The sequence below is a fragment of the Pleurodeles waltl genome, chromosome 10 (assembly GCF_031143425.1).
Source record: "Pleurodeles waltl isolate 20211129_DDA chromosome 10, aPleWal1.hap1.20221129, whole genome shotgun sequence".
Taxonomy (NCBI): Eukaryota; Metazoa; Chordata; class Amphibia; order Caudata; family Salamandridae; genus Pleurodeles; species Pleurodeles waltl.
In genome coordinates, this window is record NC_090449.1 from 74,672,202 (window position 1) to 74,699,720 (window position 27,519).

Consider the following 27,519-nt stretch of genomic DNA (forward strand, 5'->3'; position numbering starts at 1 on the left):
TGTCCGATCTGGTTGGGGAAAGGAGAGGGATCTGCCTCTGATCCGATCGTGGGTCAAAAGCCACCACTGCAGATCTTACAGAGTTCCTTCTGAGATCTGGACCATATCGGAGATTCCCCAGATGCTGTACCCACTGGAACTTCAGGTCCCACTGTAGAGCCCACATATGCCATCTGGCATGTGTGACCAGCAGGATGCAGGAGGCCATGAGGCCCAGCAGCCTCAGAGTCATTCTCACCAGAATCCAGAGGCTGAAACATCGGTAGTATAGCCTGAATATCCTGGACTCGCCGCTCTGGAGTATAGGCCTGAAAGTGCAGTGTCTAGAACAGCTCAGATGAAGGGGAACATCCAAAAGGGAGTGAGGTGTAACTTTGGCATGTTTAGTGTGTATAGTGTTTATACTGAACCCCAGTAGATGCAGGAGGTCTGCCGCAGTTTGGAGGTGGGAGACAACAGCCTGCGGCGAGCTCACCTTCAACAGCCAGTCGTTGAGGTAGGGAAAGACTGAAACCCCCTGAGCTATGCAGGTGAGCTGAGACCGTCGCCATCATTTTGGTAAATATTGAGGGGCTCTGGTGAGGTCAAAGGGGAGCATGGTAAACTGAATATCCTCGTGCCCTACCATGAACCTGCAAGTAATGTCTGTGGGCAGGCAAGACAGGAATATGGAAATATGTGTCCTGCAAGTCCAACGCTACCATCCAGTCTCCTGGGTCCAGGGAAGATGGCATCTGAGCCAGAGTGATCATCTTGAACTTCTTCTTGAAGAGGTGATTGAGGGATTGGAGGTCTAGCATAGGGTGAAGGCCCTTGTCCTTTTTGGGCACCAGAAAGTAGCGGGAACAACAACTATGACCTACTTCTAGCACAGGAACCCTCTCTATGGCTCCCTTTACCAAGAGAGCAGTAACCTCCTCGCAGAGAAGTGGCAAGTGATCCTCAGTCATCAGATCGTAGGATGGCAGCATGGATGTAAGGTTAATCTCAGTAGCCCCTTCAAACTATTTTCAAAACCCACCTGTCTCACGCGATGGATTGCCAGCAAGACAGGTGACGGCGAATCCTGCCTCCGACTGGTCCCTAATGGGGAAGCATCAGACTAGGAAGGTTTGGAGGCTGTAGCAGGAGGGGCAGTGGACTGGGCAGACCGCTGTCCCCTCATTTCACAAGGATGTTGGATTCCACGTCCGCAGACACTTAGATGCTGGGCAGCATCCGTGGTGCGGTGGTTTGAGGGAAAGGGACGTGGCTGGGAACCCCTGCCATAGCCACAAAAGGGGCAAAAAGCAGACTGAGGGGTGTGTGGTTCAAGGACCTAGCCATAGCCTGGGACTCCTTAAAGCACTCAAATACTGAGTCTGCTTTATCTCAGAAGAGACGGATGCCATCAAAAGGGCGTGTCCATAAGTGTGGAATGGACATCCCCAAAAAGCCGGACATCCTCAACCAAGCATGGCACCTCACGGCCACCGTTGATGCAACCCATCTACCCAGTGAGTCGGTCGAGTCCAGTTAGCATCGTATTGTGAACTTCGCTTCATGCCTGAGAGAGAATGGACTTGTGGCAGCACCTGCACAACTGTGTCCCATAAAGTGTGGGGGTAACAGCCCAAAAGGCATGGGGAGTTCATGGACCACAGTGCCAGGCCGGCGGAAGAAAACATTTTCTTCCCAAGCAGATCCAGTATCTTGGATTCCTTATCCGGAGGTGCGGAAGGGAAAGCGCCTGGGGGTGTGGAGTCTTGGATAACCAAGCTCTCAGGGGTTGGGTGTTGGTTCAGGAGTACTGTGTCATTAGGCGCTGGTCTATGGCAGCGGGCAATTGTTTTATTAAGAGGAGCCCCTGTGCGGAGTTTGGACCAAGCCGCCAACAGGACATCAGGGAGGGCTTTATTAAAAGATAAAAGGGATTCAGAAAAAAAAGAAAGCCCCAGGCTGAAGCACTTCAGTTAGGAGGTTAGTCCTGACAGCCACTGAAGGTAGCTCGAGGCCCAGGATCTCGGTCGCTCTCCTCACCACCATGGAATAGGACGCTCCCTCCTCCAGAGCCACGGTAGGAGGAGAAAGCATGCTAGTGTCAGGGGAAGTGTCCAGACCACTGGCTTCAACCAGCTCTGCGGCCCAGTCCATAGGGTTGTCAAGCTGTTATTCTCAAGGGTCCAGTGACCCCTTCAAAAACTCACCATACCCCAACCCATAACAGTAAGGGTCAGGATTCGAACTAGGGAGCAGGCCCCAGTTGAAGTCGGCAATGAGAAAGGGATCAACGCTGACCGTGGACATGGGGCAGCGTCAGGAGCGTTGACATCAGAACAGTCATCGAGTAAGGTCGAGGTGGAATGACCAATGCCGGTTTTGTTCCTTCAACAGGTCCCTGGGTACCCTCTGGAGCTGAGGCTGAAGCCACCGGTGCTGAAGCCGCAGGTGAAGAACCCAAGGGGCCCCTGCTGACCCCACGGGGCCCAAAGACACTCCAGCAGGGTCAGACTCCCCAAAGATCAGGCGCATGGCTTCATATTCATGCAGTTGGGCAGGGGTGGCTCCTGCTCCTGGATACTCGGGGAGGCTTGGAGCCACCCCAGAATAGGCTCTGAGGACAGAGGCCCAGAGGGATGACGCTCCTTTTCTTGAGTCGCATCAGCCGACTGACAGGGTGGAGGGGAAGAATGCTTGCTCTTCAACGACTTATGCTTACCCAAATGTTCTGAGGACATTACTCTCAACTGGGAGTGACGCAGAGCAGAGCGCTGGGCCGCAAGTAGCTTTAGGGGTTGCTCCCTCAAAGCTTTCGGATTCATGACCCAGCACTCAGAGCACAACTTTGGGTTGGGGTCTCACTCCAAACACAAAAGACACACCAGGTTCGGATCTATTACAAGGCGCAAGGCTTCAACCCAGTCTTTCCTGACGACATCTCAATGCACCAGAATGCCAGAAAAGGCTTTGACAAAAGTAGAAATATCCAGTCAAAACATGACCGTAGGGATAGCCCTTCTTCGAATCTCGGAAAGAAAAGAATTGACATCAGCCCGTCAACGTGGCACCTATATAGGTCCCGCAACGTTATCCAGCACACATGATGGACACAGACCAATGACACCTGACGACGGACAGGGGGTACTGCTCACGAAAAATCTGCGGATCGAGACTGACACCTAGGGGAAATTCTAAGGTAAGGAATCTGCAACTACAAGTATCTATCAGATACCAGGATGTCTTGCAGACTAGTGCAGGCAAAATGGCCGTCCTGTCAGACCCTAATGTCAAGGAATTATTGTTTCACGAATTGGTGCACCAATGTCCGCGCCACAGCTGGCAGACATTCAGCACCAGCAGACCCCTTGTCAATGCTGTTGTAGCAGGCTTTTGTTCAGTGCATTGCAGATTTTAATGCAGATGACTATCCCTCTTAGCAAGGTCTGTTTCAGCACTGCTGTCCCTTCTTTGCTCCGGAAAATGAAACAAAGAGGTAGTCATCCACAATATGGTTCCTAGTGCTCTTTTAGGAACAAGCCAATGGAGTCTCTCCTCCTTCAAAGGATGAGGTGGACCAGAAACCTTGGCAGAGTGATGAATTGGCCAACATGGAAAAGAGTTAAAAAGTCCCCCTGGGTCCTCCGCATTAACTTGTCTGACCCAAAGGTGGAGTAGAGCAGTTGTGGAGAGAGCGCCTGCAGTTCACTCATGTGGCAGAAAAAGGTAATTTATGAGAAAGTTGGGAATAGCGCTCCAGATCTGAGTGAAGGGCACGTAAAAGAACTGATGCCAGCATGCACAAGTGAGACAGCCGGCTCTGCTCCATCACTTCTGGAGCGGTAAAGTCCCTGCACTGCCACATGGCATCACCTACTTGCATACAGGAGCATTGCTGAGAAAATTATTTGGATCCCGTCTGGTGCCTGTGGATAATCTTAAAGTGAAAAATCTGCAGCTAGAACTCCATCAGAAGGAAGGGAATTGGTTAATGCATATGACTGCCAGGGAGTTCAGAACCAATTTAGGTGTAGTGCAGACTCCCCAGAGAAACTATCACGCTCCTAAGGTTTCTAGCAAGACTCTACATCTGCCATGAGTCGAGGAACAGCATGTTTCAACTTTGGAGACCAGTGGGTTCCAAGTGCTTCTTCAGTTTTGCACTCAAAGCTGTTAAAACTAGGCTTTCAAGGCCAGATTACAAGTAATGTTTTGTGGAGGTGTGCTAGGTGTATTCTGCAATGGCCACTATCTATAGCGCTCAAATCAACTCGTGAAGGAAAAAGATACATGACTAATCTGAAGCTTCAAAAAAAGGTGATATACAGCTAATCTGAAGCAGGCGAAAGAAGTGATAAATTGGTGATCGGAAGTGCAATGGAACTCAGAAAGTGAGGCAAGGAGACCGCTGATGCCGAGGAGCAGAACAATGAAAACGGTTAAGTGGGACAAAGTAAAGCTGGCACACAGACTACTTGAAGGCCTAAGCTGCACTTAAGAGTTGCAGTGATTTATGGCTTAGAGAGAGGAGCAGACTAGACTGAAGAGACAGTCTTCACTGATGGACCAACCATTCCGCAACATTGCATTAGAGCCCGGACGATGCAAGAAGAGGAGACTTCTGCCCCACTAATCACCTTTTCGTGGTGTCACTCCAAGGCTCGGACCATTTCGGATGAGGAGACACTGCAGAGATCATGGAGCAGGCATCCAACCTGCACTGGGAGAATGCTTGCCTCTGTATGCCAGCACTTTGTTACCCTCTGTGTGACTCCCTATATACCACCGATGGCATGTGCATAGATAATCAGGCCCGTAGGGCTCCATTCAGGAAACACCCATCACCTCCCACCAATATACCAACATTGGCCATGTGAACCTTGTCTACTTTACTAAAATAAGAGTGCACTGTCCTTCTGAGGCAGTGCGATTGACTTCCGAATACAGGCTTGAATTTGTCCTTCTGCAATAAGATTTGAGCAGTCTAAAATAAACACCCAGTTCAGATCTCTGTGGCCAATACTTCTCAAAAGGAGGCTAAATTTGCCGCAGCAAAATGGACAAATGGTCCATGGAAAGATGCGCTAATGTAGGTGGAAGAAGAGGCAGGATGGAAAGGAATGGCAGACTATGAGCAGCAACTACCTGCCAGACGTAATGGCTTGCCACCTGTTGAGAAAACAACTCCTTCTGCCTTCCACAGGGTGGATCTGTGCTGGTAAGGCCAAACGTAAGCTGCTTGAATACTACTCCTGGGGAAGACAGGGGACTGGGAACTTGGCTATCACTGCGGGTCTGGACGCTGTGTGCTGGATCCCCTAGCCTACGCACAAAGACTGCGGTGCCTAATGTTGGGGTGGTTGGGCATTGTCAAGGTCTGAAGGCAAAACAGTGAGGCCTCGAAAGCGGCAGAATTGTTGTGGATACTCTCTTCTGGGCTTGTAAAGACCGATGGAGCGTTTGGCGGCCATGCTCGCTTTAAAGCACTTAAGGGCAGTGTAAGTCTTGCCTGGTCTCACCCCTTTGGTGGCAAAAGACATCCATGAGGGACATCTGGATGTCAAACGAGAAGCCAGTGAACCTCATCCACGTGTGGCACTGGAGCACCATGCTAGTGCCAACTGCCAACCTTAAACAGTCGGTTGTAACGAGGCCCAACTGGATGATGTACTTGGCTGCATCCTGACCAACTTGGTTGATCTGTGCCAAATTGGTGCAAAAGTTTTTTGCTACTGCTGTAAGATCTCAGTGACCGGCTATCCTGATGTACGGGAGTAAATCTTTCCAGCAAACTGCTGCCATTGACTGACCCAGGGGTAAAAAGCAAGTGGAGGAAAACATTCTCTTCCAAAATGCCTCAGTTCTTTACGACTGTCTGGGGTGTAGCAAGATTAGAGTTGTGGGTTCATCCTGCTAATGGATGCCTGCACTCCTAGGCTCTCAGGAGTAGAGCGCTGCGCTAGGGCAGGGTCAATCGGAGCAGGTTTGCAACAACATGACATCCGTTTGTTTACAGTAAGGCAAGAGCAGGGTTTAGCCCAAGCATGTGAGTATCAAGCAGGCATTGTTAATGGCAGCAGGGCTTCAGCTGAAGATTGACTGGGTTGTAATACTTCAGAGAAGAAGTTTTTTTAACCTCATTGGAAGGCACCTTAAATCTAAAACTTTGGCGGCCTGTCTAATAACCACAGCAAATAAACCAGACTCTTCCATGGAAGGGCTGGGGTAAAGAAACAACCCACTGGCCTCTTGGTGGCAGTTTCTATCTGCATTTACATCATGATTTAGGAAGAATGTGTCCCCACCATCACCATAAGCTGGTTGGCTTCAGTCCGAGTCCGATCTGAATAGTTGGTAGAGCACTAGGGGGTGGCCTTTCGGCAAAGGCACTATATTATATAAGTGTATGTGGGCCGTGAAAGTAGTGACTGAGCCCGAATGTGGCTTCAGCCAAGGTTAGACTGATTCGGTTCCGAGTCAGACAGAACAATGTAATATAAGTCTTCCTCCAGTGTCAATGCAGCAGGAACCAGCATAGATTGTGGTGCTGGGCGTGGAGCTCGCTCCAGAGTCTGAGCTAAACCTGAAGCAGATTCAGGAGGCTCAGAGGGTGCCAAGGGCAGATCTACCAGCTGTAACCTGACTGGATTGCTGAGGATTCATGGGGTCCAGAGGGAGTGGCTAGGGTGCCGAAGGTGCAGTGCATGGCCCCCTGAAATCCCTCAATATGTTGCGGTGTCACCCCTGGACTCAGGGGCGGAACGAGCTCCTCTGTATGGCACCAGGAACTATACCACGGAACACCTTAGCATCCTGACCAACTTGCAGGGCCAGCCCATAGAGCGGGACACCTTAGCATCCTGACCAACTTGCAGGGCCAGCCCATAGAGCGGGACACCTTAGCATCCTGACCAACTTGCAGGGCCAGCCCATAGAGCGGGAACCTGTCCCCGTCCTCGACTTCGACCATGAGCAGCTCTTGGTGCTCTGCGACGTACGGCTTGCCTTGGCATTCTCAGGTTGTCGTCGGGTGCCTCAGGGCACACTCTGAACTGAACTGGACACAACACCAAAGACACACATCATGGGAATGTGCCAGACATCTCTTGAGACAGTCCCTGCAAGTAGTTTTAGGAGGGGGCATGTTCCATTCCATACAGAAACGAAGGTTGAAGAGAAAAGGCTTGTGAAATGACGAGAAAAGGTAGGAGCTGGATCCAGGTAGGTAGGTGAGGAAAGAAAGCAAGTGATGTCAGTGTCCGTGGGTGGCACCGATATGTGCTTCCTGCTGTTACTTCTGGATCGGGGAAGAGTCTAGAGCCGGACAATGCCACCTGTTTGTGGAAAGGGGCTACGCTGAAAAAATCTTCTGGATCCAGTCTGGTGCCTGGGGATATTTAAAGTATCTATCAGAAAGTGTACTATAGACAGTACTTTTGAGGTGATGTACCCGTTTTGCATAAATTTCTTACTATTACCTGACTGCACCATGTCACTGTTTCAATTGATGGTGATAAAACAAAGTATTCAGAACAGTAACGTCATGCAAACCACTTTCTTTGGGCAACTTTCTCTGCTTACCAAGTAGATCACCGTTGTGATCACACAGGCTTGGACACATAAGCAATGATATAGCCCACACTGCCCACTGATGCTAGCCAGTCACATTTACAATCCAGCAACAACTGCAGTCCCTAAGGCCGTACCGATGTCCATCCTATAGAGCGGTGACATGCTTGTTGATAAGTAATGCCTTAATGCACCAGCTGCAAGACCAGTGCACACCTCACACACAAGATATTTCTTTGCATCTTCAGGAAATCAGCATTGTTTGCTTAATGAATGCATCTTCTACTTCTATACACAATGACGGCCCTCTTCATCGTTTTACCGTGGCAACCTAACATCTATTAAATCCAGGTTAAAACAAGCAACAATGCAACGGGTCTCGCGTTTGCTCATGTTAGAGCTGATCGTGTTGTAAACTCCTAACCTGACTTTTCACCTATAGGGCAAAAGTGCATTTATGTAGGTAACCAGAAAAAGTGAAATTAACTATGTAAAGCGCTCGACTTCTGCCAAGCGAGATCGCGCTCGTAAATTAGAGAAAAAGAAGTCCACGAGCCCGATAGAAAACAGCGATCCTCGCATGTTTTCTGTACTTGGTCGCTGCGCTCGAGGAGGGCTAGCCACAGGAAAAGGCATGACGTATGCGTGCCTTCGACTAATGAAAGCAAGCGGATTTTATTAGGCAAGCCCACGAACCAATAAAAAAAAATGACGTGAAGTTGACAGGGCTCCGAGCCCTTTTCTAAATACTAAAGCGTCTCACTGCGATACGCATGCGCGAGCGCATGCAACGCAGGCTTGACCCTAAAAAGACTCAGACCCAAACACCAGTGGTCTGCAGCTTACTGGACCACTGATCAGCGAAGCTTGTTGCTCGACTGAGGTGCAGTAAACGTGGAATAAGTAGTGTTGGGGATAATGCCACCCCCTTTCTTTTTTAACACCACGTTTTTTCCGCTGACATGTTGACTCTTTGAATGTATAGATCCAAAACACACTGCATAGGAAAAAGCTTTATTAAGTTAATTTACATTTATACAAAAAGTGCAAACTTCAGGTATGTGGGTATGTTAGTCACTCATAAATTCATTGATGAAGCAGCTTTCAAGATGTCCAATATCTCACTTCATTATGTTGAATCGGAGTCATATCAGAAACCAAAATGTCACCCTTGCCATCCCTGCTTCTCGGAGGGCTGGGCGCACGTGGCGTGGTGAAGGCTGGCATTAGGAATACTCCGTGAAGTCATCCACGGCAGAGATCAGACGTGTCCTCTGCCCAGTCTCGTAGTTGGCCGGGGAGCCTTGCTGAGGGGGCGGAGGTGGTCTGGTGATTGGCACATATGGGAAGGTTGAGTTCTGCTCTTGCTCTAGCATCTCTTCACGGATCTATGAAAAACAACAGTCTGAAGTACATCACACGGGTCTTGTGCAGAGTAATTTGCAATATATGTACTTGTCAAGACAAAGCAGCACAAAGTGACATTTGTTGAGGAGTTTTACTTTCTCTGGTACTAAAATGCAAAAACTACAAACGTAAAAAGGCGATGCAGAGACAAAACCAATTGAAAAAATATAAGCAAAATGTGAGAAATGTTTACTGAGTTACAGACTATTTTTAATCAACAACTTCAAGTCACAGCTTAAAAGCACCATAATCTTTAGAAAGGTCATATACTAAGAGAGAAGGTGTGATCCAGTTAAAGAACCCCCACTGCCTCATAGTGAAGTCACAAATGGAAGGAAAAAAAACTAGTCCAATGATTCACCTCCTGCTGGCAAAGCTGTATCTGAGAAGGCATTTTAATAACAAAAACAATATATTTAGAATGATAATTGCTTCTATAAAGTGCTATATTCTGCACGTCTACCACTGCCAAACCCCATAGACGGGAACATTTTACACTATAAGCAACTGATTGTAGTATGTAGTGCAGAGGACTCCCAGGCTCTGCATACTCTTGCCATCAAGTATTGGTCCTGGACATTGCAACCTGTTCTTTGAAGAACACAGGATGTGCTCTGAAACCTCCCCTTATCCTACAACACATTTGGGCACCAAGCCACCCTATGTTGCTTTCCATTCAGCGAGAGATTAGTGAAACTGGAGTGTTGAGTAAGACCACTACAGAGTGATGTACATTGTAAGTTGTCAAAGAAGTGTGTCAATGTGAAACATGAGCCATCATTGCTAGCTTCAGGGGAGGAGGGTGGGCTCATGTGAATCTACAGCGCTACATTTTACAAATGCTTACAGGTAACATTCTCCCTTCATAGCATGTGTGGCTAAACATACTGTGCATCAGCTGTACATCCGTTTTCTCCCCTAAGTGGTGGCTAGTGGAAAGATGATGCAGATGTTTGGAACACTGTTTTTAATGCCAATCAGCCTTTTGACGGGCTAGTATGTTCACAGTAGTGCTTTGTAAGGGTGTAAGGTACCAACCACAAAGCTGGTTTGGAGATGTCTGTGAATGGGATATTTCTCAGGAAAGACAAGTCTTCCCCCTTTGTGTGTAGTGTGACCCTGGTACTTATGTTTAGCTCTAGCATAGTTTGAAGACACTTGTTCACTTTCCAATACCTGCCTTGGAAATGGGGTGACCTTTGTAGAGTTTAATAAGAGTTTCTTAGTTTTGTAGAACTTAGTTCTGTCAGACCAGTATGTGGTTGCTTCCTTCTACCCTGTTTGGGACTCCATGCCACCCTCCGCAGGAGCCGTGCTGTGCCACCCCGCATGGGTAAATTTGGTGCTGAAGGTTTCATACCCAAACCTTGTTTCGTAGGCATCATACTCACACCTCATGGACTTGTTTTATCGTGTTCTGCTAATTTAATGCCTGGGAGGCCATGTCTTGTTCCTGCCTGATGAGCATGTTACTTACCTTCAGTAACGCCTTATCTGTTAGGGACAATATCTAGTTGCAGATTACTTACCTTTGAATTTCCCCCAGGCGTCAGACTGGAACCGGAGATTTTTCTTGAGCAGTACTCCTGCTCGCTGTTGGGTGACGTAGATTGGTTCAGTGTCTGTCATTAGCGTCATCTGCACCATATATAATGTGGCAGGCCCTATATAGGCGCCACCCCAGTGTGCGGACATCAGTTTCTTTTCAGGAATTTCCATGCCAGAAACACAGAGCCATAAAGTACACGGACTACTGGTGTGTCAAAACTTAGGCCCTGAAAGGGTAGTCCTTGCCCCTAGAAATCAGTTTGCACAGCGGAGAGGATGGGTGGGTTGGTAAGGAATCTGCAACTAGATACTGTCTCTACCAGATAAGGTGTTACCGAAGGTAAGTAATTGTTCGATTGATAGAGACTTCTAGTTGCAGATTCCTTATCTTTGAACAGGCACCCAAGCAATACCATTCCAGTAGCTGGGTCTGCAAACCAAGATCATACTAGAAAGTCCTGATTGAACGGGCAAAGCACCCGTCCCTATGGACCTGACTGCCAAGGCAGTAGTGTTTGGTAAACAACTGACAGATGTCAAGGACCGGAACTCCACATGCTAACGTAGTGGTAGTGGCTGTAGCTGGGGTAGAATGAGCATGCAAACCTTCAGGTGGTTGCCTTTTGGCCAGTGCGAAAAAAGCAAAAAGAACCGATGATGGATGGAATGTGGAACAACTCAAACACTAACCCACACCCCCAAGTCACAGAAGAACTGGGTTTAATCCATCATGTTTTCTGCTCACCATGCCACACCAGTTTTGAACCAGCTTTATGCAAATCAGTCTTGACCCTGCTCCCCATGGGAGCAGTCCAGCCTGAGCTGCTAAGCCAGATCCTCCCTGGACTGGAAACAAGCATCCTGGGACCAGTTTTGGGGTAACTCCCCTCATCAGCCAGGTTAGCTTATAACCAGTGGCACAGTGAGCACGGGACCCACGTCTGGGCATACCCTTCCCACTTAGGGTGACAAAAGCAAAAAGAACAGATGATGAACGGAAAGCAGAACAAATCAAACATTGACCCCCAGTCACAGATCTGGGTTTAATCCATCTTTTCTGCTCACTGACCACGCCATATACAAATCAGTCGTGACAATGCTCCCCATGGGAACAGATTTGCCAAACTAGGGCCTCCATGGACTGGGAACAAGCATCCTGGGACCTATTTCAGGGTATCACCCCTCACGAGCTGGAGATGGCCCACTTTGGCACTGCTGGAGCAGTTTTCTCACCCACATAACTCACAAAGTATTGGTCATCCACCTGGAACTCTTGTATGATCAAGGTAGAACGGCAACACTCTTTAGGTCCAGCCAGTGGAGCCTCTTCTTTCTTAGAAGGATGCTGGGGTGCTTGAAACGTAGGCAAGGTGAAGGATTGGCCTACATTAAAGGGCATAACCACTTTCGGGAGAAAAGAGGCCTTGGTGCGAAGCACAACTGTCAGGGTAGATGGAAAAGCATGGCAGCTTAGATGACAATGCCTGCAGCTTGCTCACCCTGCGGACAGATGTTATAGCCACAACGAAGGCTGTTTTTAAGGTGAGAAGCCCGAGAGACCTTTTGTGGAGAGTCTCAAAAGGAGCACACATCAGAAAGGTCAAAACCAAATTCAAATTCCAATATGGCATATTGAAAGGGGACGGAGAAAAGAGATGCCCAAGTCCTTTAAGGAACCTATTATCAATAGGAGTCTTAAACAAAGGTGTATCAGGGGACCTCAACAACACAGAAATAGCAGACAACCCTTGAGAGTGACTATAGCAGAGCACTAGACAGGACCTCAGAGAGAGGGGTCAGACTGGTCTGCGCACCTTGCCACAAACGTTATCTAACAGGCATATACCCTTTTGGTAGAGGATGCCTGGCTGCCATTATTACATTACAGACTTCGGGTGCAAAGTCAAAAGTTGTCAACTGCTACTGCTCAATCTCCAGACGAGGAGGAGAGTTGACCGGTTCAGGCGCAGAACGCTCCCCCGCTGCTGCGTCAGAAGATCCTCCTGAAGTTGCAGTTTGATCGGAGGATCAATGGACATGCTCAGCAGCTCGGGATACCAGACTCTCTGTGCCCAGTCCGGAGCCACATAAATTACTTGGCCCGGTCATTCTTGATCTTCTTGAGAACTCTGGGCTGAAGTGGTATGGGCAGAAAGGCGTAATGGAGGCCTGAGTTCCACTCGAGACGAAAAGCGCCTCCGAGCAATTGCCGCCCTGGACACTCCAATGCGTTTAACCACCAAGGATGTTTAACCACTAGAGATATGCCCTTCTGTTCCAGCCATGTTCAGAGGTGCAGAGCCTCTTGACCAAGGGTCCACAACCTCACCCTGCCCTGCTTGTTGCAGTACCACATGGCGGTGGTGCTGTCCATGAACACCTGCACCATCCTACCTTTGACAGAGGAAAGAAATGCCTTCAATGCTAGCTGAATCGAACAGAGCTCCAATAGGTTGAAGTGGAGTCTGGATTTCGCTGGAGACCAGATGTCTCATCTCCAACTCTCCCACATGGCCCCAACATCTTAGGAGTGCTGCATCTGTCACTACTGTCAGATTTGGTTGGAGAAGGGAAAGAGACCTACCTCTGACCCAATTGTGGTTTTTTAAGCATCACTGCAGATCTTGCATACTTCCCTCTGAGATCTGGACCTTGTCAGAGAGATTCCCTTGATGCTATGCCTACTGTAACGTCGAGTCCCACTTCAGAGCTCGAATATGCCATCTAGCATGTGTCACCAGCAGGATGCAGGAGGCCATGAGGCCCAGTAGCCACAAGCACTCACCGAAATCCAGGATAGATGCTGAAACATCGGTATAATACCCGATTATCCTGGACTTGCTCTCGGAAGGATAAGCCCAAAAGGAGAATCTGAGGGGTAGTCAAGTGTGACTTTGGCATGTTTACCGTTAACCCTAGCGAATGCAGGAGGTCCGCAGTAGCCTGAAGGTGGGAGACGACAGCCTCAATCGAGCCAGTCTTCAACAGCCAGTCGTAGAGATAGGGGAAGACTGAAGCCCCTGATCAGCAAAGATGAGCTGCGGCCACCACCATCAACTTGGTATGGTACGGTCAAAGAGGAGCACAGTGAACTGAAAGTGCTTGTGGCCTACCTTGAACCGCAAGTAACGTCTCTGGGCAATATGGAAATAAGCGTCCTGCAAGTCCCATAACACCACCCAATCTCCATGGTCCAGGGCAGATAGAACCTGAACCAGAATGAGCATCTCGAACTTCTAGAGAAGAGATTGAGGGATCGAAGGTTGAGGATAGGGCAGAGGCCCTCATCCTTTTTGGGTTCTATAAATGAGTGGGAATAGCAACCACAACCTACATCCTGCACAGGAACCCTTTTCTATGGCTCCCTTGTCCAACAGCCATAACTTCCTTGCAGAGAAGGGATAAGTGATCCTCTGCCATCCGATTGTATGATGGTGGCATGGATGGAGCGGTAGCCTTGAAGGGCAGGGAAAAGCCCATTTGGACTATCTGCAAAACCCACCTGTCAGATGTGATGGTTTGCCAACGGAGCAGATGATGGCGGATCCTGCCTCCAAACTGGCAATTGTGGGTGGGGAGGTGGACTGGCCAGCCTGCTGGCCACCAAAGGCAACTCCAGGACCTCAGCTGTCACCACAATAGAATAGTACGTTCTCTCCTCTGTAGCCACAAGAGGAGGAGAAAGCATGCCAGTATCTGGAGAAGTACCCAGTCCGCTGGCTTCACCCAAGTCTGTACTCCAGTCCATAGGGTCATGAAGCTGGTATTCTAAAGGGTCCAGCGATCCCTCCAATTTGCAACCGTAACCTAGCCCATAAGAAAGGTACTCAGGATCCGACATAGGAGGCAAGGTTTCTGCCAACATGAGTCGCCTTTGTACAACGCCCTTCCGGCTCCATGTCAGAGTCGTGGATAAGAATGGTAGTGTCACCACACGTAGGTGCGTACATTGCCGGAGCGTCAGGGAAGGCCTGAGTGCTATGACAGATGTTGGTCTGGAACCAGGACTGCATTCATGGGTGTCCCTCAGCACCGAAGTCACAGGAAGTAACCTGAAGGGACCCCTTCCAACTCTGCCGGGCCCAAAGGAGTCCGACTGCCCAAAACTGAGGTGCATGCCCTCACAGAACTCCGAGTTGGCAAGGGGTTGCTTCAGCTCCTGGAAACTTAGGGAGGTGCAGAGTCGGCCCAGGTGCAGGCTCCGCAGAGCGGAGCTTAGAGCGCCGATGCTCCCTCATCTCACCACCTGACGTACAAGAAGAGGAAGAACGGTACGACTTCTTGGATTTTTTTCTTGTGCCTCAACTTGCCTGATCACCCTGAGGACTTAGAGGGGGAAGACAACAATGGATGACTCCACAACTGATCCCAGGACCTTCCTCTTGACCAAGATCTCACTTGTTGAGTGTCAGGCCACCAACAGCTTCAGAAACCACTCCCTCAAAGCCTTTGGATGCATGGCCTGTCACTCTGAACATGACTGTGTCGTGGTCCTATCCAACACTAAAGACACACAAGGCGCAGATTTGTCACAGACATCGTCCGATGACAAGAACCACATGGCTTGAAACCAGTCTTCCTCAAGGACATCCTCGACACACCAGAACTTGTGAAACTCAAAAAAATCTTCAACAAGATGTTTAAATATCATTAAAAAAATGTGTGAGGGCTACATTTCTTCAGATCAGTGCAGCTGGTGCGGAAAGAAAAGAACTGATGTCAGAGCACAACATATCCGGCGCAGACGATGCCGACGACAGACACAGAGCCGATTGACACCACTTAACTACGCACAGGGGTACTGCGCAAGAAAAATCTCCGGGTCCAGTCTGACACCTGGGGGAAATTTAAAGTTAAGAAATCGGCAACTATAAGTCTCTATCAGATCATGAGTGACAAGAATATGACCAAGCTCCTGTGGATGGGATACAAAATGCTCCATTCCAGAGTCCAGTGGCGGTGAAGGGCAATTCTCATTGTCAACCAGTGAAAATTCTTTAACATTCATGGCACAAGAGGTGTAGACAGGTAGGAAGAGGAACCCTTTGACTCCAGTAGGCATTAAGTTCAATATATGGGAGCTTCCTACAAATTGTACATTTAAGTGATTCACATGTCCAACTGTTGAGATATCATGAGTCCCAAAAAACAAAAAACATGGTCAAACATAACAGAACCTTGTTCTAGTGAAGTCAGTGTAAAATGCAAGTTTTATTGAAAGTAGAGTCCTCAACATTCCCAGTGAGGTAAGAGCAGGATACCCAATTTTAACACCAATTACAATGTACTTCACTCCAAAACATCCCACCATTTTATTTTCCCTCCCTTCAATCCTCACACGGTTTGTGGCACATGAACAACTGACTGCTGAGGTGAAATCAACAGTGAGAGCCCAACAACTTACCCGGGGTCGTAACTTCTTGATATGTCGTAGCCTGGCGATCCATTTTGATGGATAGATTTCAGAAGGGTTAGATCTGCTGTGGTGAACTTGGGATGCCATCTGATAAAGGCAAAGAGAGATGAGTAAAGAAGAGGCACACAAGAAAAAGTGCTCAAGATAGAATATGGAATCATAACACAATACAGAATTATAAAACAGTAAAAAGCTCTCCTTGCTACTATGAGAGTCAAAATCCACACAAAGATCTGTAACTCCAGATGTTTTCAGAAAAACAACAACTGTTGACCCGATTTAAGAAGTGAAAGACAACACAGGTGCTTTATGGTGATGTCAGGGACTCTGTGGGCATGTAGAGTACATTTTGCTTCCACAAAACAATTTAAAATGAGAGTATGTTCTCTGTACAGATCTATGCTGACACTACAGACAATCTGCAAATGGATCTGTGTTAGGGTTAAATCCAAGAGGGTGCGAAATATTACGCTGGGAAGGGAGCACTGAGCAAAATAAATAACTGCAGAAGGCAATGTCTCTTTGGCAGATGATTGTGACAGAATCAATAGCTTTGCATTGCAAAGTCCTTTAACCCAACTTACTTAATGCCTTTCATCCTAATTTTCCCTTCCTCTATTGTGTTTTAATATTAACCAGAGACAGTGATACAAATCTGGGTATCACATCCTTTAAAATAAATTTTAGGTACTGAATGGGAACAGAGAAGGGAAAAGAAATGTAATGCATATTTTATTTTGGGGAGCTCACATCAGTTAAGCACTGAACAGAAAGTGAGTTAACATCTACCCATTTTAAAAGAAAGGAGGAACCATTGGCAGGTTTAACATCTGTACAGACATGAAAGTAATAAGCCGATTAACAGTGATTTTGAGCAGATAAATACCAAAAGATTAGCCCTTTGATCAGAACACAGTCTCAACATTAACATGTTACACAGAGAACTCATTCTTACATTTGAATGCAGTGCCATCTGTCGTGCTAGGAAAGGCAGATTTTTGTCCGACACGATTCGAGCAATACTGGTGTCCACAAGTCCTTCCATATCTGGGAAAAAAGACAAAACAGAGAATAAGTGCAACCGCCTCTTTCAATTTCTAGAGCATCCAAGGGGCTGATGTAAGGCTGGGGGGAAGCACAGCAACAAGTAAGTGTTTCAATCCCACCATAAACCTCAAGTAGCTCAAAGCTGAATATGAAGTCTGGACTGATCATTCATGATTCTACATGACGTACTATCCTCCCTAGAGAAGCTCATATCCCTGGAGTTTTTTCTTGCCCCGATAGGCACGGCCTAGTCATGAGTTTGCAACCCATTATCTTTGTGTTAGCATGGCGAATAACTGGGATAACAAGGGTGTTTAGCAACCCTTCTAATGTTTTCTTCAACGTCACCCTCATATTACCTTTCCAAAGACGTAGTTTCTTAAAAAAAAATAATAATAATAATAATTTTAAAAAAAAGCTAAGCTAAGTTGCAAGTCTAATATCACCTGCCACCTCATAACAGCCTCGCCTATATTTCACATGTGGGCAACTAAGACTTCTTTATTGTTTTCAGGAGTAAATTCCCCAATCCAATTAGATTCCTCATCCACAAACTGGTGCTTTAATGACACTTACTTGACCATTTCTCTGGTATTCATAGCCTCTGACTGGTACGCCTGCACAATTAAATGTTATGCAGTTTATGCCAGAGTGTGTGCATCTAGCAGCCCTTACCTCAATAGTCTACAATATTTGACTGAATACCCCACCACTATCTAGGCCAAGCATATAAATGAATTTTAATTTTAGGGTAAATCTTTGCCAGGCATCCAACAAGAGAATTGTATATTGCTTTTATTAAACAAGATTAAAGGCTGGCCTGACACATATATTTGCTATTGGGCAAAATTAGGTTAAAGGACATAGCAGTGACCAGTCCCCTTATCGAGACCTCAATGGAAATATAAACACGGGGCCTTCCTGAATAAATATGTAGCTCACCATTAAAAATAATCCTATGTATTCTGAATGCAGAATGCTTTACTAACAGGAGGTTTACTGTGATTTTCGTAAATCCGAAAGATGAGTAAAAAAAATAATAACAAAGAAAACAGGTCACAAGAAAAGATTTTACTTGTCTGTCTTAATCAGCCATTAACAGGTGTGCTTCAAGTGACAGGATAGTTTCCCCTCAAGTTCTCTAAAGTGCTCAGTCTCATTTGTCAGATATCACTATGTTCTTTCTCATGATCTCCTTTAGTATTGGCCAACGTGTTTTATCTTTACTTAGTTTAATCTCTAACATGGCCTTAGATTAATGATCTTTGAAACCAATACAGCTCAACTTCCTCTATTTGTTTCATTTGTTAGCTCTCTCACTCTTAACAGTGCTATAACAATCAAGTACTAACCTTCACCCCTCAACCTGCACAAATTCCCACCTCTTCAAAGCCTTTAAGTTAATGTGAAATCTTAATTCTACTGATCATGCCCTCCTTCCTTTGGAAGTACCTATTTTTTAAATCACATGTATTTGTTTTACTTTAGGAAACTGAGTTCTGGTTGCAGAACCCCCTTCCCCCACACTTTTTGTCTGGTTTCTGATGCAATTTTGACTGAAGTGCAGGGGGTTCCTGCTAACCAGCACCAGTGTTCCTACTCCAAAAACAAGACCACTGGTCACTTTATCCCCAGTGATGGATTTATTAAAACATGCACCTGAGTGCACCTTAGAGGCCCCCCTATAAAAACACCTACCCCCCCCCCCAACCCCCACAGCACCTCTGCACCAGATTGATAAGAAAAGGGCCACAGGTGTCCCTACGTCCTCAAGCATCACAAGAGCTGAACTTCCTTGTGGGTTCACCCAGACTGGTTTCCCAGTCCCTACCTGCAGGATGTTTCTGACCAGACCGATCCCCATTAACTTCCACGGGGCATCGATGCTGAACTACCACACGTCACCAAGTCACCCCAGTGCCCCGAAGGTGACCTGCTGGTGTGGCGTACAACCCTGGCCTATACTCACTTTAAGTCTGGAAGATTGGTACTGTAAGTTGTTGTGGAGTACCTGTTTGATATATAGGTTTTCTCTCCTATAAGGTAACATTACAGCTTCAGAAAATTGCACTGTCGACTTTTCATAATGGTAAAGATTTCTCTTACAAAATGTACTTACCTGATGGTATGGATTCCGATGCCTAAACATATAAAAATACACTTGGTGTGGATCTCCTTACTGAGTCGTGTGTTTCATTTATTGACTGTGTGCCTATGGTAAATGGCTAATACTCTTCTCTGATAAGCCTGAGGCTGCTCGACCCCCCCATCCCCTAAGAGAACACCTTGGGATTGCTAGAGCAAACCACTGCCCACTAGTAAGGGAACCCCAGGACTCTTTGCACAGTACACCTCATTTTGTTATACTGTATAAACAGCCAGCTTCCTACAGAACTGACATCAGCATGCTTGGTGGTGCTCCTCTAGGAATCACTTTCAGGGATGAGTGGGGTCAATGTAGAGCAACACATCACTATCTACAAGCAGCTCACAAGCTATGAGAAACCTTACAGATCAAGTTATATTCTTAACGTGGGGAGTCTGCAGTTAGATGTATCCATCAGAATCGCCATCTTGTTAGTCTTGATTTACAATAAACACAGAAGAGGATATTGTACCACTGAAGCTTTAGATTGGTTGGGGTCAGGGTCTTTTGCACAACGTTAGGTTTTAGCTGGGTATCTCCTGTTACGTTGCTTGGTGGTAGGCTGCTTAGATGCCTCTGTTGATCACATTCTTGCCCGGGTTCCATTAAGTATTATGAATGCACTGTTAAAAGCGCTCTTTAGGTTTTGATGTTGTGAAAACCATTTCCCTTTCTCTAATGATTCTAAAGAGCATTATAAGGAGTCACACTTTTCACCTCCCCCTTTAGATTTCAACAGAGCTCATGCCCAAAGAACATGTATGTAGACCACCTTCTAGCTCATTCAGAGGTCTTTTGCTAAATCTGGCCCCTCCATCTCAAATCAAGGTGGCGCTGGGTTTATTTCTTCCCTTCTATCACTGCACAATATTTCAGGTTTGAGAACCTTGTTTGATAAAGTGATCATTTGCTCATCCTTAGGCACTCAAATCTGTCTGTGGGTCTATAGGATTGGTCACTGTAATGTGCTCTCTTGGAAGCTTTCTGCTGCGACTGTCTCTGCTTCTGCCCCGATCCTCAAGAAGAGATCCCACTTTCCTTCTATGTCAGAATTGTGAGCCCACTGACTGGAGCACAAACAGTTTAGGTCTTCCACCAGTCATCCACCACACATACTTGGGTGTTGTCTACTATGGACATACCACATTGAAACAACCCAACCCATGCTGGCTCTTCTTCAGGATTGCAGCCTTACCGGACCAGCCTGGACCAGGGGGTCCTCATCTTTCTCCCCAATTAGTAGTCAAAGAACACAGATCCAACTCACATCACCCAGGGCGTCTGCCATCAACCTTTACCGCCTGATCATGCGGGGACCTTTAACAATGGGCAGGTATATCCTTAGCTGTTGGATAACAATCAACCATCTGTAGATTAAATGTGCTGAAACAGGGGTAATGCTGCTAGTCAATACCCCAGGGAGATGTTGTGTCTTTATGATCAGTTCATCAAAGCCATGTGGCTTTCTGCTTGTGCCTAGATCAATCACTTGTTTCGCTGTTAGATATCCCATAGAACATGGCGATTCCAGCAGACAGGGGCTCATATTTAGCATGTCCCACACTGTTATGGCTAGTGTGATGCTCAGTACAATTTCATAGTCGTTTCATTTATGTGCCACCCATGCAGCGTACAGCCGTTAACCTAAGAGCCTAAGCCTAAGAGTCCTGGACAGATAGGTACAAGAGTGATCCTACATGATGACAGGACCCAAGACAAGGAGGTGGTAGATGCATACTCTAAACGGATGCCTGAAAGGGGAGCTATCACACAAAAGGACAAAGAAGTGCTAGATGCAGACACTGATCTGATGCCTATACAGAGATGTACCAGTCATTCTGCTCTCTATGTATCACACACTACAAAACACAGAAGGTGCAGGGTGCACACAACCCTGGTGCCTGGAGAGAAGGGCGTTAGGGCCATTTTGAAGACAGCAACCTTGACTGGAAGGTACAGCTGTGATCACACACTAGGACAAGGCCGTAGATGTGTTCACAACACTGACGCTTGGACATAGAGGTACTAGAGTCATTCTGAACACAGAAGCTTCGACTGGCAGGTACCAGAACTATGTGTACAGACCACCAACAACAATTGCTACATGCAGATACTGCACTACTGCGTGGGCAAGATGTATTACAAAAGGGCATTTTAAAGGAGACGCCCATTGCTTGTCTTGATGTTTAGAGTCACAATACTGTGTGCCACACGGGTACAATGCATGATGTCAAGGTAATAAACAATGCGACACAGACACAGAGTCACTCACCTTTACGGCACTGAAGTTGTACCAGATTAGTCTCGAAGTCCAGTGGCTGGATGACCACATCTACAAAGTTGAACTGGCCCTGAAATGGAGAAAAAACATGCTTAGAGGCAATTGGAAAACCAGACCGAGGAAGCTGACTGCTTACAGCCCAGTAAGTCAAAGAAAAGCAAAACCCAAATGCAAAGAAAACTTTCTTCCCTCTACATCAGGGCTCTTTGCTGAAACTCAAAAACCTGTAGGCCTACAGAAAGAAAGTTCAAACGTCTCCAGCAGTGAGAATAAAGCACTACGACTTTCCATAGTGAACGCGGTGTTACCATCCAGTACAAGATCTCGGGTAAGAAGAGAAAACCTATGTTCGATGGCATCTGTCGCTGTAGATACGCATGTTTTGCATAGCTCGCCATCTGGTGTTGGGCCGGAGTGTTACAAGTTGTTTTTCTTCGAAGAAGTCTTTCGAGTCACGGGACCGAGTGACTCCTCCTTTTGTCTCCATTGCGCATGGGCGTCGACTCCATCTTCGATTGTTTTTTTTCCGCCATCGGGTTCCGACGTGTTCCTGTCGCTCCGAGTTTCGGAACGGAAAGATAGCTAATTTTGGAAGATTTTCGTCGGTATTGTTGCGTTCGGGATCGGCGTAGTTAGATTCAACACCGCGTCTAAGATCGAAGAGCTCCGGTGCCCTTCGGGGTAATTTTTTCGATCCCCCGTCGGGGCCTGGTCGGCCCGACCGCGTGCAGAAGAACGCTGATGGAACGGACCCCGTTCCGTTTCTGTCCCAAATGCCACAATAAATACCCCTATACAGACCAACACTTGGTCTGCAACCTGTGCCTGTCACCTGAGCACAGTGAAGACACCTGCGAGGCCTGTCGTGCGTTCCGGTCCCGAAAAACACTCCGAGACCGTTGAGCCAGAAGACTTCAGATGGCGTCCGTGCCGACAGCCCACCGGGAGTTCGAGGAACAAGAAGAGGAGGGAACCTTTTCGATCCAAGAATCGGACTCCGAAGGATTCAACGATACACAAACCGTGAGTAAGACGTCGAAAACCACTCAGAAGAAGATTTACAAGGCCCAGGGGACACCACTGCCACCAGGCCATGGCTCGACCCATAAATTCGGTGACCGACCGTCGGCACCGAAAAAGGCCCAAACAGTGCCGAGATCGTCCGACTCCGGTCGAGACACCGGCACGCAGCCTTCTCGGGACCGAGAAAGTGCTGGAGACAAGCATCGACACCGAGATACCGGTGTAGACACGGCTCGACGCCGAGACAGCGGCACCGAAGAAGATCGACGCCGAGAGGTTTCGGCCCCGAAAAAGAAAAAAGTCACCTCGGAGCCGAAAAAAGATGCAGACAGGGTTTCGGTGCCAAAACAAACTGCAACCGACCCAGTTTCAGGCTCTTATACAGAAGAGCACTCGCTAACCTCCCAAATGCAAAAGCATAGGTTTGAGGAAGAGCTACACTCAACTGATGTAGACCATACGCAAAAGCGTATTTTCATACAGCAGGGGACAGGAAAAATAAGCACCCTTCCCCCTATTAGAAGAAAGAGAAGATTGGAGTTCCAAACTGAACAAACACCACAAACAAAAGTGGTGAAAAAAGTTACCCCACCACCCTCTCCTCCACCTGTGATTAACGTCTCACCAGCACAAACTCCATCACATTCCCCAGCTCACACCACCATGAGCCAGGGTGACCAAGATCAAGACGCATGGGACTTATACGACGCCCCAGTGTCAGATAACAGTCCGGAGGCATACCCTACGAAGCCATCTCCACCAGAGGACAGCACTGCGTATTCTCAAGTGGTGGCTAGAGCAGCACAATTTCACAATGTAAGCCTCCACTCAGAACAGGTCGAGGATGACTTTTTATTCAACACACTCTCCTCCACCCATAGCTCCTACCAAAGCCTGCCTATGCTCCCTGGTATGCTCCGGCACGCAAAAGAAATCTTTAAGGAGCCGGTCAAAAGTAGGGCAATCACACCAAGAGTGGAAAAAAGTATAAGGCGCCTCCTACAGACCCGGCTTTCATCACTACACAGCTGCCACCAGACTCTGTCGTTGTAGGAGCAGCTAGGAAAAGGGCCAACTCCCACACATCTGGAGATGCACCACCCCCAGATAAAGAAAGCCGCAAGTTCGATGCAGCTGGTAAGAGAGTCGCAGCACAAGCTGCAAACCAGTGGCGCATCGCTAACTCCCAGGCACTACTTGCGCGCTATGACAGAGCCCATTGGGATGAGATGCAACATCTCATTGACCATCTGCCCAAGGACCTACAAAATAGGGCAAAACAAGTGGTTGAGGAGGGACAGACCATTTCCAACAACCAAATCCGCTCCTCCATGGACGCTGCAGATACAGCTGCACGGACAATTAATACATCTGTAACTATCAGAAGGCATGCATGGCTCCGAACGTCTGGATTTAAACCAGAGATTCAGCAAGCAGTTCTCAATATGCCTTTTAACGAAAAAGAACTGTTCGGTCCAGAAGTGGACACAGCGACTGAGAAACTCAAAAAAGACACGGACACTGCTAAAGCCATGGGCGCACTCTACTCCCCGCAGAGCAGAGGGAATTACAGCACATTCCGTAAAACACCCTTTAGAGGGGGGTTTCGGGGTCAGAGCACACAAGCCAGCACCTCACAGGCAACACCGTCCAGTTACCAGGGACAGTACAGAGGAGGTTTTCGGGGACAATATAGAGGAGGGCAATTCCCTAGGAATAGAGGAAAATTTCAAAGCCCCAAAACCTCTACTACTAAGCAGTGACTCACATGTCACTCACCCCCTCCACACAACACCAGTGGGGGGAAGAATAAGTCATTATTACAAAGCATGGGAGAAAATCACTACAGACACTTGGGTTCTAGCAATTATCCAACATGGTTATTGCATAGAATTTCTACAATTCCCTCCAAACATACCACCAAAAGCACAAAATTTGACAAAACATCATTCCAATCTCCTGGAGATAGAAGTGCAGGCACTATTGCAAAAGAATGCAATCGAATTAGTGCCAAACACACAAATAAACACAGGAGTTTACTCACTGTACTTTCTGATACCAAAGAAGGACAAAACGCTGAGACCAATCCTAGACCTCAGAATAGTGAACACATTCATCAAATCAGACCACTTTCACATGGTCACACTACAAGAAGTATTACCATTGCTAAAACTACACGACTACATGACTACATGACAACTTTAGACCTCAAGGACGCGTATTTCCATATACCAATACACCCATCGCACAGGAAATACCTAAGGTTTGTATTCAAAGGAATACATTACCAATTCAAGGTACTGCCTTTCGGATTAACAACCGCACCAAGAGTCTTTACCAAATGTCTAGCAGTAGTCGCTGCACACATCAGAAGGCAGCAAATACATGTGTTCCCATATCTAGACGACTGGCTAATCAAGGCCCATTCGTTAATAGAGTGCTCAAATCACACAAATCAGATCATACAAACCCTCTTCAAACTAGGGTTCACCGTCAACTTCACGAAATCCAACATTCTGCCGTGCAAGGTACAACAATACCTAGGAGCCATAATAGACACAACAAAAGGAGTAGCCACTCCAAGTCCCCAAAGAATTCAAAATTTCAACACCATCATACAACGCATGTATCCAACACAAAAGATACAAGCAAAGATGATATTACAACTCCTAGGCATGATGTCTTCATGCATAGCCATTGTCCCAAACGCAAGACTGCACATGAGGCCCTTACAACAGTGCCTAGCATCACAGTGGTCTCAAGCACAGGGTCATCTTCTAGATCTGGTGTTAATAGACCGCCAAACTTACCTCTCGCTTCTGTGGTGGAACAACATAAATTTAAACAAAGGGCGGCCTTTCCAAGACCCAGTGCCACAATACGTAATAACAACAGATGCTTCCATGACAGGGTGGGGAGCACACCTCGATCAACACAGCATACAAGGACAATGGAACGTACATCAAACAAAACTGCATATAAATCACCTAGAACTTCTAGCAGTTTTTCAAGCACTACAAGCTTTCCAACCAATAATAGTTCACAAATACATTCTCGTCAAGACAGACAACATCACAACAATGTATTATCTAAACAAGCAAGGGGGGACGCACTCCACGCAGTTAAGCCTGCTAGCACAAAAAAATTGGCGTTGGGCAATTCACAACCAAATTCGCCTAATAGCACAATTTATACCAGGGATCCAAAATCAACTCGCAGACAATCTCTCTCGAGATCACCAACAGGTCCACGAATGGGAATTTCACCCCCAAATTCTGAACACCTATTTCAAACTCTGGGGAACACCTCAAATATAGACTTGTTTGCGACGAAGGAGAACGCAAAATGCCAAAACTTCGCATCCAGATACCCACACAAACAGTCCCAAGGCAATGCCCTATGGATGAACTGGTTAGGGATATTTGCTTACGCTTTTCCTCCTCTCCCTCTCCTTCCTTACCTGGTAAACAAACTCAGTCAAAACAAACTCAAACTCATATTAATAGCACCAACTTGGGCAAGGCAACCCTGATACACAACGCTGCTAGACCTATCAGTAGTACCCTACATCAAATTGCCCAACAGGCCAGATCTGTTGACACAACACAACCAAAAGATCAGACACCCAGATCCAGCATCGCTGAATCTAGCAATCTGGCTCCTGAAATCCTAGAATTCGGGCACTTACAACTTACCCAAGAATGTATGGAAGTCATAAAGCAAGCCAGAAGGCCATCCACCAGGCACTGCTATGCAAGTAAATGGAAGAGGTTTGTTTGCTACTGCCATATTAATAAAATACAACCATTACACACAACTCCAGAACATGTAGTGGGTTACTTGCTTCACTTACAAAAATCTAACCTGGCTTTCTCTTCCATTAAAATACACCTTGCAGCAATATCTGCATACCTGCAGACTACCTATTCAACTTCCCTATATAAGATACCAGTCATTAAAGCATTCATGGAGGGCCTTAGGAGAATTATACCACCAAGAACACCACCTGTTCCTTCATGGAACCTAAATGTTGTCCTAACTAGACTTATGGGTCCACCTTTTGAACCCATGCACTCCTGCGAAATACAGTTCCTAACCTGGAAGGTTGCATTTCTCATCGCCATTACTTCCCTAAGAAGAGTAAGCGAGATTCAGGCGTTTACAATACAAGAACCTTTTATACAACTACACAAGAATAAGGTCGTCCTAAGGACTAATCCTCAATTTTTGCCAAAGGTTATTTCACTGTTCCATCTAAATCAAACAGTGGAACTTCCAGTGTTCTTTCCACAGCCAGATACCGTAGCTGAAAGGGCACTACATACATTAGATGTCAAAAGAGCATTAATGTATTACATTGACAGAACAAAGAACATCAGAAAGACTAAACAACTATTTATTGCATTTCAAAAACCTCATGCAGGAAACCCAATATCAAAACAAGGTATAGCCAGATGGATAGTTAAATGCATCCAAATCGGCTACCTTAAAGCTAAACGACAGCTGCCCATTACACCAAGGGCACACTCAACCAGAAAGAAAGGTGCTACCATGGCCTTTCTAGGAAACATCCCAATGCAAGAAATATGTAAGGCAGCCACATGGTCTACGCCTCACACATTCACCAAGCACTACTGTGTAGACGTGTTATCCGCACAACAAGCCACAGTAGGTCAAGCCGTATTAAGAACATTATTTCAAACTACTTCCACTCCTACAGGCTGAGCCACCGCTTTTGGGGAGATAACTGCTTACTAGTCTATGCAAAACATGCGTATCTACAGCGACAGATGCCATCGAACTGAAAATGTCACTTACCCAGTGTACATCTGTTCGTGGCATCAGTCGCTGTAGATTCGCATGTGCCCACCCGCCTCCCCGGGAGCCTGTAGCAGTTTGGAAGTTACCTTCAACTATTTGTATATGTATCATCTCAACCTTAAATAGGTAAATACTTAGTCACTCCATTGCATGGGCACTATTACTACAATTCAACTCCTACCTCACCCTCTGCGGGGAAAAACAATCGAAGATGGAGTCGACGCCCATGCGCAATGGAGACAAAAGGAGGAGTCACTCGGTCCCGTGACTCGAAAGACTTCTTCG

At 46.9% G+C, this 27,519-nt stretch overlaps 1 protein-coding gene across 4 annotated transcripts in view; it reads right to left on the reverse strand.

The window, feature by feature from the left end:
- Positions 1-8,545: 8,545 nt before the first annotated feature.
- TSC2 (TSC complex subunit 2) overlaps positions 8,546-27,519 on the reverse strand; it is a 239,697-nt gene continuing 220,723 nt past the window's right edge. For all 4 annotated transcript variants that reach the window (XM_069209751.1, XM_069209750.1, XM_069209749.1 and 1 more), the window contains 4 exons: positions 21,382-21,460; positions 16,872-16,963; positions 15,905-16,003; positions 8,546-8,933 (listed from right to left, as the gene is read on the reverse strand). In XM_069209751.1, the coding sequence (XP_069065852.1) occupies positions 8,772-8,933; positions 15,905-16,003; positions 16,872-16,963; positions 21,382-21,460 (432 nt within the window). In that variant the 3' untranslated portion in view covers positions 8,546-8,771. The remainder of the gene's footprint in view (positions 8,934-15,904; positions 16,004-16,871; positions 16,964-21,381; positions 21,461-27,519) is intronic.